Genomic DNA, 10,550 nt, shown 5'->3' with positions numbered 1-10,550 from the left:
TAGTATATATCTAACCATTGGTTCTCCAATCCTCCACTTTTATTGGATTTTCTCACACATAGCATCTTCTTAATTTCTCAGGCATACTTTGCAAGAATGTGTCCTTCCCTGACCACCTGATGGGCTGAGTTATCATCTCCACCATAATCACAGTGTCACAGTCTGATGATATTTACACACACACAGTCATCTCAGTTATTCTTTACATCCTCATTAATAATTAAAATTAACAGTGAATATTTGCTAATTGAATACCATATGCAGTTTCTTCCAGAGTGTCTGAAGGGAAAAAAGACATGAAAAATTCAAGATTATTGTGATATTTATAAATTTTCTACATGATTTTCTATAAACATGAGAGAAATATTTCAAAGTGAAAGTATCTGTTAACTGTACTTGATATTCCCTTTCTAGGTCTCCTCTACTGTGTTGTGGAAGTAAAGAATAGATTTTCTGTTCCTCCAAGAAATAAGCAACATGCTATGACGGAAGTCAGGGTCTATCACTGGAAGCAAGAAAACTCCCCTCAGAAATGGGTCTATAGCCAGTTGCCACCAACATGCTTCTTATCAACAACACACGGCTCCACCCTTCCTCCTTTCTTCTGATGGGCATCCCAGGGATGGAAGATGTGCACATCTGGATTGGCTTCCCCTTTTTGGCAGTGTACCTAATAGCCCTCCTGGGGAACATCATTATCCTGTTTGTGATTCAGACTGAGCGCAGCCTCCACCAACCAATGTTCTACTTCCTGGCCATGTTGGCCTGCACTGATCTGGGCTTGTCCACAGCTACCATCCCCAAGATGCTGGGCATTTTCTGGTTCAACCTCAGAGAGATTGTGTTTGGTGCCTGCATCACACAGATGTACACCATCCACATATGCACAGGCCTGGAATCTGTGGTGCTGACAGTCATGGCCATAGATCGCTATATTGCCATCTGCAACCCCCTGAGATACAGCATGATCCTCACCTACAAGGTGGTAGCCATTCTGGGCATAGTCATCATCATCAGGACTTTGGTGTTCGTGACTCCTTTCATATTTCTTATCCTGAGATTACCTTTCTGTGGTGTCCGGATTATCCCCCATACCTACTGTGAACACATGGGTTTGGCAAAGTTAGCTTGTGCTAGTATTAGGGTCAATGTTATTTATGGCTTAATTGCTTTCTCAGTGGGATACATTGACCTTTCTGTGATTGGATTTTCCTATCTGCGAATTCTCCAAGCTGTCTTCCATCTCCCGTCCTGGGATACCCGGATGAAGGCACTCAGCACCTGTGGCTCCCACGTCTGTGTCATGTTGGCCTTCTACCTGCCAGCCCTCTTTTCATTCATGACACACCGCTTTGGCCACAATATCCCTCACTATATTCACATACTTTTGGCAAATCTCTATGTGGTTGTTCCCCCTGCCCTTAACCCTGTGATCTATGGGGTCAGAACAAAACAGATAAGAGAGCAAGTACTAAGGATGCTAAATCCTAAAAGCCATTGACATTTAGCCCCACGAGGAACTTCCACAGTAGTCCAATAAGGCAATAATGAGATCTCCCCAGAGATAAAAATTAGAAATATTTTTGTTCAACTTCCATAATAAATCAATAATGAGATCAAAAATAAATAAAAGAAACATTTTGTTTAACTCCTCTGACATTCCCACACAAGCCAATCATATTATGTGTCCATCCATGGCTCATAATTCCAGTACACCAGGCATAGCACAGAGATTCCACAACAACCTCTTTACTCTAGTCCATGAAAAATAAAATAATGCTCATATTTAAACCTACTGATATCCCAAAATTCCTGAAGGGAGAAAGAGGTTTTGCAAACACGTGCTGCACCAACACATGCCTTGAATAACTTCCATCCATATGGAGATTCTTCTCCATTCACATGTCAGAAGCTCAAGTTCATGAGTAGAAAAATGATGTGGGATTTCATGAAAACCAATCAGAATACAGTGGCCAGAAAAATTACCTGAGATTCATAAAATACACATTTAAGTTTAGGCTCTGGTCTTATCTAGAAGGTTGACCTGAGAATTACACTTAAAACTCTTTAAGCATCAATATCCCTGTCCATAAAATGTTACAAAACAATTGCAATTTGGTACTATGAACTTGAGAATACTGTAGTGAACATCTTCGCAGCTTGCAAAACATTAGAGGATTTGAGAAAAAGATAACCTACTAGTGTAGTGTTCCTTCCTTCTAGCATTCCTTCTAGACTTGACTTACTAAATCCAACACTGGTGCACAGTCCCTAGTCTAGCACAGGGGTCTTTGTGGACCTCCCAGTCCTTACCTCCGAGAGACTCTCAGTCAGGGGCTTGCAGGCCTCAAGAGTTTAGAGTGCTCTATCTGGGTTTGAGAGCTCAGAGAAAACCCTCATCTCACAGTCCTTGATGAGATGAGCTTCGAAAGAGACTCTAATCATGGCTGCTACAAGAACATAAAGTAACTCTCACTATGATTGAAAGCTTAATAAAACCATTGATTGTTTGGGGATTCTAGGAGCTGCAAAAACATGAAACTGACTTCTAATTGGAAATAAGATCCTGGTTGAAACTCAGGGTAGGTTGAGCAGGAATACACTGAGAATGGGGCTAAGAGAAAATAATATAAACAGAAAGAGGAGAAAGTAAAGTTTGAAAAATGGAACTTATAAAAAGACAGGAAAAAATATCCAGGAAATATTATCATTTTCAGTGCTGGGGATCAAACCCAGGGCTTCACACATCTCAGGTAAGGTGTCATCCCTAGCCCCACATTTTCTAAATGGAAATTTTGAAATAACAGAAAGAAGAGCTCAAAAGATTAGACAGATAACAGAGCAAAGAATGAAGATGACAGAAGAGTCATTTCATATTGTCTTCCAAATAAAATAGCATGCCAACATAGCTTTGCTTTTTTAATTGTTTGTTACATATTAATTACACCAAAGAGTAGGTTTCATTGTGGCATATTCACACATGTATACAACATAATTTGAGTTTCCTATACTACATTAGCTGTTCCACAGAAATAAAAAATTAGAAAATTTTCAAACTCAGTTTCAAAAACGAACATCATCCTTATGGCAAAATCAGATAAAAAAGAAGAAAAAAGAAGAAGAAGAACGAAACCAAGAAATTTTCAGGAGAAAAAGAGACATAGGTTAACCCCTCATGCAAATGTAGATAAAATTATAAACCTGAAAAATCAATTTGCCTTATTTTTATTAACTCTAACTTTAATTTTAATTACCACCTCAATTTTACATGTTTTTTGATTACAATGTGATATTTCAATACAGGTTATATTTTCTTATGATCAGATCAGGGTAACTGATATATCCATAATCTCATTTATCATACTTTGTGTTGGGAACATTCAATAACTTCTCTACTAGCTGTTTTTAATATACAATTAAATGTTGTCACCATAGTTACCTTACTCTGCTGGAGATCATTTGACATCATTCCTTTATACAATTGGACACCTGTACTTTTTAATTATCCTCTATCCATCTTCCCCAGTCTCCATCCATCCCAGTCTCTGCTAAGCACTATTCCACTTTCTACTCTCTATTTCTATTAGGTCAACATTTTTTATCTTCACATATAAGGAAGATATGGTTTATTTCACTTAATATTATTCCTCCAGTTGCTGCAAATGATAGAATTTCAGTATTTTAATGGCTGAATAATATTCCTTTGTGTATTTATATCACATTTGCTGTATCCCTCCACTCATCCATGAACATTTCTGTTGATTCTATGCCTTGAACAACATGAATAGTATTGCAATAAACATGTGAGTGCAAATATCTCATACAGATACAGTTTTCTTCTCCTTTGGATATGTACCCAGTAGTGGAGTTACTGGATCCTGTGGTAATTTTCTGAGGAAGTTCCAAACTGTTTTCTATAATGGCTCTACTAATTCACATTCCCATTATATTCTTAACTGGGTTAAGAGAGATTCCTTTTCTCTGCATTCTTGACTCAGTTTGTTACTTTTATCTTTTTGTTAAATCATTCTAATTGGAGTGAGATGATATTTAATTGTGGTTTTTATTTGTATACAAATTGTTTTAAATTAAGTTTATTCTTATTACAAAACCCAAAGAAAATAGATAGATTGTGGAATGTCTGGCTTTAAATGTTAACTACCTACCATGTGTACAATTGACTTTGAGGGGAATGAGAGGATAATTTCCAAGAGGTAGGCAATGTTTTACAAGAAATGAGCCTGGACTACAATCAGAGGCCCACAGGCAACTATTTTTTAAGATGCTATGAACAAAGGAAATTGCTTTTTATAAAATGAGCACAAAACCAGCAATTATATGTACCTCTGCTCCAAATCTTGGGCACTGATTTGAGATAAAGATCTTGAGCAATTCTATATAACAGGCTTCAAACTCAATAGGAGCAAACATTTAGTTATTGCTCATTAGAACTTTCCACCAAAATTACTGGGAAGCCTATTTTATAGTTTTGATAATAATAACAACAATAATTAAAACATCATAAGAACTACCAAGTGCTTTCCAAAAATGATCACACTTATTTCCTATAAAAAATAAACAAATAAGAAATATAAGATTCCAACAATTTATGCAGCTTGTTAAATGGCAGACATTGGAGAAAATTCTATCCTGCCTTGGATTCTTGACCACGAGGAACGAAAAGAGTCAGAAAAAAAAAATTATTACCACAATTTCAGCCATATATTTTATCTGCAAGTTACTAATGGAGTAAATTATGGAAAAGATAAGAATAAGTAGTCTTTCTGGATGCACATACAAGTGGGGAATCAAATAAAATGTCTAATATAGACATGTGGACACAAGGGGTATCTGGAGGTGATAATGAGGGGAGAGGGAAGCAGATAGAAAAGAGAGGAACACCCCAAGGCCATATAAAGAACAAGATTAGGACTCCTTCCTAAAGTCTGTTACTGGTTTCATTTGCTTTTGCAACAAATCTTCTGGCTTGCTTATAAAACATGTCACAAGAGCAAAAATAGGATTCCTTGTAAATTTCATTCAAGTGATTCTATTTTGACAGGTATTGGAAAATTCAGAAGCTTCTTGGAATGTATTACAATTACTATGAGTTACCAGTGTAGGAATTTACATGGTTGCCTTTGTATGCATTGTGCCTACTCCTTATCAGTACCCTTTTGGAAAATTGGAACTTGGTGCCCACAGACATTTGCACTAGAACCTTCTGGACTTAAGGTTTTGCTTTTGTGTAAATACTCACATAGTTTAGTTCCTAAGTATCACATCCTCCTCATTCAACTAGTGCAAGGTGATCCACTCAGACTCTCCCTAAGGCTTCAGTGGCACTAGTGACTCTGCTTTTGGAAGGATAGGACATAAAGAGTGAAGAGGAAAGCTCTCTCCCCCAGGAATAAAAAAAAGCTGGAATCCTGATTCTTCAGCCTCTTCAAGGTCAGCAAGAATACCTTTCCCTGGAGAAGAAGAAAAAGCTGAATTTAAGCATAAATTCTCCTTTCTGACATGCAAAGTATAGAATATTCAGTCAGATTCAGGAATATTTTTGCCTGGAAGAGTCTGGCAGCATGGAGAGATGAAGGCACCAAGTCACCACTATGATGTTAGACACCTGCCTACAACAGGGATTGTGGTGGGATGAGAGTGGGGTTTCCAACTGGGAAGTTGTGTGGTTGAAGGCTGAGGATGGGGACTTGAAGGCAAGTAGGGAAGAGCCCTTGGCTAGAGGGATGTCTAAGTACCCTGAGGCGGCTCTGCTGTGAAGAAGACCAAGTTAGTCATGTGGAGAAGCCTCAGCAGAGGAAGGCATCTGCCTAGCCATTTTGCTATTTTGAGCCATTCCAACCCAGGAGGCAGACTGATGAGTAAAGAAGTCATATAAGTCATTCCATCAACAGAAGATGCCACAGGGGCCTAGAACATCACTCTGTGAATCTTGTTTTTAAAGAATGTGGGAAAACAGAAGAAATAAACGCAGCTGAAACAAGGTGCCTGGGAGAAATTACGCAGCTAGGATCAAGAGGATCAAAAAGGCAAAAGACAGAAGGGGAAAGGACATGAGAATGAAATAGAGTCCACCGTATGCTGTGTTGCCCATCTCACCTCAGAAGCAGCAGAAGCAGAGGAGGAAGGAGCTTTGGATCCCCAAACTGTAGTCCATGTTTCTCTGCAGGAAACTCAATGTTCTAGGGACCAGGTTCTCTTGGAATAATGTGTGCAGAGCAGAAGACTGGCTTCAGAGCTGGGATTCCACTCACTGAACCAGTTTCAATGAACCCTTTTCACCTTCCAGATTCAAGGTAATGGAATCCCACAAGGAATGGAATCCTGACTGGCATGCTACTCTCGGGTCATCTTTTTAGATCAACCACAAGAAATGATGATAAAGGTAAAGTTAAAGTTTAACATTCCCATAGACTAGCTTGCAGCCAAGATGGAATAAAAGGAACTGAATTCACCTTCCTAACTGAAACCAAGTAATCAAAACTGAGTGAAATGTACTGAGTAATGGTTTCTAATACACTAGACATCAGATAAGTAAGCACAGGGAACCCTGGGGTGTGGGGGACAAGACAGACCATTGCACTAGTTTCCTGCCTTGACGGAGTTCACAGGATGCAGTAAAAGAGGAGGGATGGATCCTGGGTGGCATGCAGTGGAGTCCCTGAATTGGAGAGTTCTAGTTGGAAGCACATAAAGACTAATAAAGCTACACTCATAGGGCAGAGTTCTGGAGAAGAAAAAACTGCACATCGAATGTTGAACATCTGCAGAGAATCCTCAAGTGATAAGGGAAAGCATGCGAGGAAGCTTACAGGAGGTAGGGGGAGAAACGAGGATACCCTAAGGACTAGGAAAGCAAAATCCAGCTCTCCCATACGGCCGGAAAAAATACCTCTTCCACCAGCCAGAAAAGAAAAAAAAATCATAATTCATGGAGCTTGGAACAGAATTCTCAAGGGACTGTTTCCTCGGTTGTGAATCAAAACAAGTCTTAGACCAAAATTTGTTCTGGTCCCTCCTAACAAAGTCCAAAGGGTTAAATTCTTTGGAAGTAACTTGCCTGCATTCACAGGAAAGCATAAGAATATTTTAAAACTTGAAATATGTGAAATACAGCATCTAACAAAGCAAAATCCAAAATGTATGATGTCCAGTAAAAATTTTCTAAATATGAATATAAGCAGAAAATAAAACCAAAAATAGGGTAAGGAAGGGAATTAATCAATCAAAATTAGCAATGGTTTTAGAATTAGAAAATAAGAATTTACAAACTGTTAATAGTTTGAATCCCCTATATTAAAAAAAATTAAGTAGAGTTGTAGAAGACATTCAGAAGAATCAAGGTGAACTTCCAGAGATGAAAAAGTAAGCTGATGGGATCAAGAGTAGATTGTCATTGCATTTGATAAAAAATAGGATTCGACTTCATAAAATTAAAACATTTCTATTAAATAACTTCCAGCATACACAAAAATTTCTCTTGCATTTTTATCATTAAAATTTTATGATAAATGCCATGGTGAGTTAACTTGGATTCACTCACTGGGGTAGGCAGTACCTATCCAATGAGCATTTATGAGACTCCCACAGAAGTTGTGAATGAGTTCACGGAATCCACAGAAGGGGCTGAATGTGCACGAACATATATGGATAAGTATGTAAGATCTGTACCCAGGAGGCCAACTGCTGCACACAGTCGACATAGGGTGGAATACCAGGGGAGAATTCAGAAAGAAAAACACTTTCTTTTTCCATCTGCCTGCTTGTCCTAGGAAGCCCTTTGGGCCCAGGGGGAAGGAGAATTGAGAAGTCCACAGAGGGTAGGGTCCCCAAGCCTCTAGAAGTATAACTGTCTGCAGAAACCTCTGGAACCAAACAGAGCTCCAGTGCCTGTGAACCTGACCCCGTGCTGCATCCCTTCTGTAAGTGAATCTTGGCACAGGATGCTGAGGGGTGGCTGCACCAAGTTTAACCAGAACACAGAAGACCTGTCTCAGTCTGTGCTTCTCTTTCCTGAGTCAGTACTGCTGGAATAGTCGCAAAAGGGAGAAATACAGACCACCTCCACCTCAGGTTAGGAGGCACAAGTGAGGGTCTGTGCTTGGGGATCTTCTCTCCTTTGTCCTCCTCTGGGCACTATGGGGCACCATAAATACAGGGAAGCTGAAGTTTGTCCACTAGAGATTAATAGAAGGTAGAAGAACTGGGAAGGTCATCTGGAACTCAGTTAAACGAATTTGGAGGTTTCAGTTATGAATATAGAAATTTAGGATTTGTAAGACAAAGGATCTGCCTTTAATTATCCTGGATCATAGGGAAGAAATTAAATTTAGTCTATGTAACTTCAGAGGCAGGGTCAGAGACCACAACTGAGGGTCGTTGGCTTAAGAAAGTAGTAGTTCAACAGATTTCAGCACAATCCAGTCATCGGTGAAAGCTACTGCTGCCAAAAAAGGGAAATTATGCTAGAAAAGCAAGGAGCTACCTGTCACCAGATGCACTCAATAGTAGCTGCAACTACATCTGCAGAGATGTCTTACATGCCTGAGTTTTATCAAACTGGATAATCCCTAACAACCTCTGAACCTCTCCAAACGAGGCTTCCCTGGTGCCATGCTATGGGGCTCCATGCAGCTTGGGGAAATGCTTGAGCTTTGAGGATCTTGCTTTGATTTTAGATTTTCCACTTCCCCAGCTTCCTCATCCTGTCTCTGGCTGGAAACAGAGAACACAAGATCTTGGTCCTCAGTCCCAGTGCTGCACTGGCAAGCTTCCATTTCAAACCAAAACTAAAAGAGGAGGGGACACAAAAGGACAAGTACTTTCTCAGAGGCTTTGCTCCTAAGACTGAGTAAGTTATTCAGTGCTTCTTAGATGGTTTATGAGTGAAGAACATGCAGAAATGTTCAGACAAAGAGAAAGAATGGAATTAGAAAATGTTGTCCTCAGAAACTCCATGCTAGTGCTAAAAGTAGTTAAGAGATGAAAAAAAAGCATATGTCACATTTCTTCCCCTAGGCTTCTCCACAGACACTCATGGCTGAAAAACCAGTCCTTCCATTTGACTTTACTCTCCAATAGCCATTTCCAGACCTTTCTGATCACAACCAGGGAATTTTTCAATATTTTCAGGAATACTTCCTGATGCCTGGAGAAGAGAAGTTTGCAGGTAATAGTGATTTTTCAGGCTGTGATTTAGAAGAGGCAAATATAGAAATTCTGCAGATGTTAGTAATATTAGAGGATGAGCAAAGAATACGTGACAAATTTGAATGATGAATATAGTGTTCTGAGGGTGTTTGAAATTTTACAACCTGAAGTGTACATGTTAGGAATATAAGCAAAGTTCATAAGGACTGGGTCAATTGTGAAAAATTCTGGGCTTAGCAAGTTCTATTGGTTTATTCTTCAAAGTAACAAGTGAATATATTTCAAGAGCAAACTATGGACAGGATTTGGGGAACATAGTGCCCAGGGCACAGAGAAGGTTCTTTACCCCTCAACTCCAGACCAGAAGTATGTTCTATGGCTTATAATCTTAAGGACATCCTTCAGTTCTAGTATCTCTCACTCTCGATGGGTCACGCCATCAAGTACAGTGCAGAACAGCAAAAGAAGATAAAATGAGATGGGGGTGTAGGTATGTAGTTATAAAGTAGAAAATGAAATCAGAGAATGCAGCTATGAAAATATGTTTAGTGAATTTATTGAACACTTAGGGTTGGCACTTAGAGGTTAAACCTAGGAAAACAATAAAAGAACCAATAAAAAAAGGTGGACTGAAGAGGAAATTGGACCCTTTGATCAGTGGGAACAGGATGGAGATGTAGCTCCGTTGAAGAATGCTTGTCTAGCACGTATGAGGCCCTGGGATCATTCCCAGGCACTGGGAATATGGCTAATTTGAGCAGTGGAAGCAGGTGTCAGTGTTGCTACTGAGAGTCCAGATACCTGAAAACCATCCCTAGAATTGGGAGGCATAGAAAAATCTAAAAACATATAAAACAAGATGTCAAATAACAAGCACTACTAGACCACTGTGGTGACACAGGAAACAGGTGTCTTCATATTTTCACTAGATTTGAATCTGAAGAAATTACTTGGGCTTCTATTTCTTCCACATTTGAATCCTACCACTTAAACCATAGAAAAGACACATAATACCACTGACTCCCAACTTCCCCAGTGATAGACAAATTACTAATGTAGTCAACTTACCCAACCGACTTCAGAGCATCATGAGTCACAAATGAATCAATAGGTTAAAATTTGATTTGGATTTGCCAAAGACATTGCTAATATATTCTATTATTAGCAAGAGAAAAAGAGTTGGGAGATGGTCCAAATAACTTCAATGTATCAGGAGGAAGGCCATGGCTGGCAGACTTGCTTGGGGAAGCAGAGGTGAAATGGAGAGGCCTAGGAAGGATTGCCCATCCTCCCTCCTCTGAGAGCAGCCACCATGACTAAGAGCCTCCAGGATGAGGAGAATCTGAGAGGAGTCAGCTCACAGGACTGGAACAGCATTTGGG

The 10,550-nt window shown here is 39.4% G+C and overlaps 1 protein-coding gene across 1 annotated transcript; it reads left to right on the top strand.

Annotated features, from left to right (window-relative positions):
• The first annotated feature begins 559 nt into the window (after positions 1 to 559).
• On the top strand, positions 560 to 1,501 carry LOC124960008 (olfactory receptor 52E5). Its single transcript, XM_047518528.1, has one exon. The coding sequence runs from the start codon at positions 560 to 562 to the stop codon at positions 1,499 to 1,501; it is 942 nt and encodes a 313-aa protein (XP_047374484.1).
• The last annotated feature ends 9,049 nt before the right edge of the window (positions 1,502 to 10,550 follow it).

This window comes from Sciurus carolinensis, chromosome 11 (assembly GCF_902686445.1).
Source record: "Sciurus carolinensis chromosome 11, mSciCar1.2, whole genome shotgun sequence".
NCBI classification, from domain to species: Eukaryota; Metazoa; Chordata; class Mammalia; order Rodentia; family Sciuridae; genus Sciurus; species Sciurus carolinensis.
Note: the sequence above shows the minus strand (reverse complement) of the source record. Positions and strands in the feature narration are given on the sequence as shown.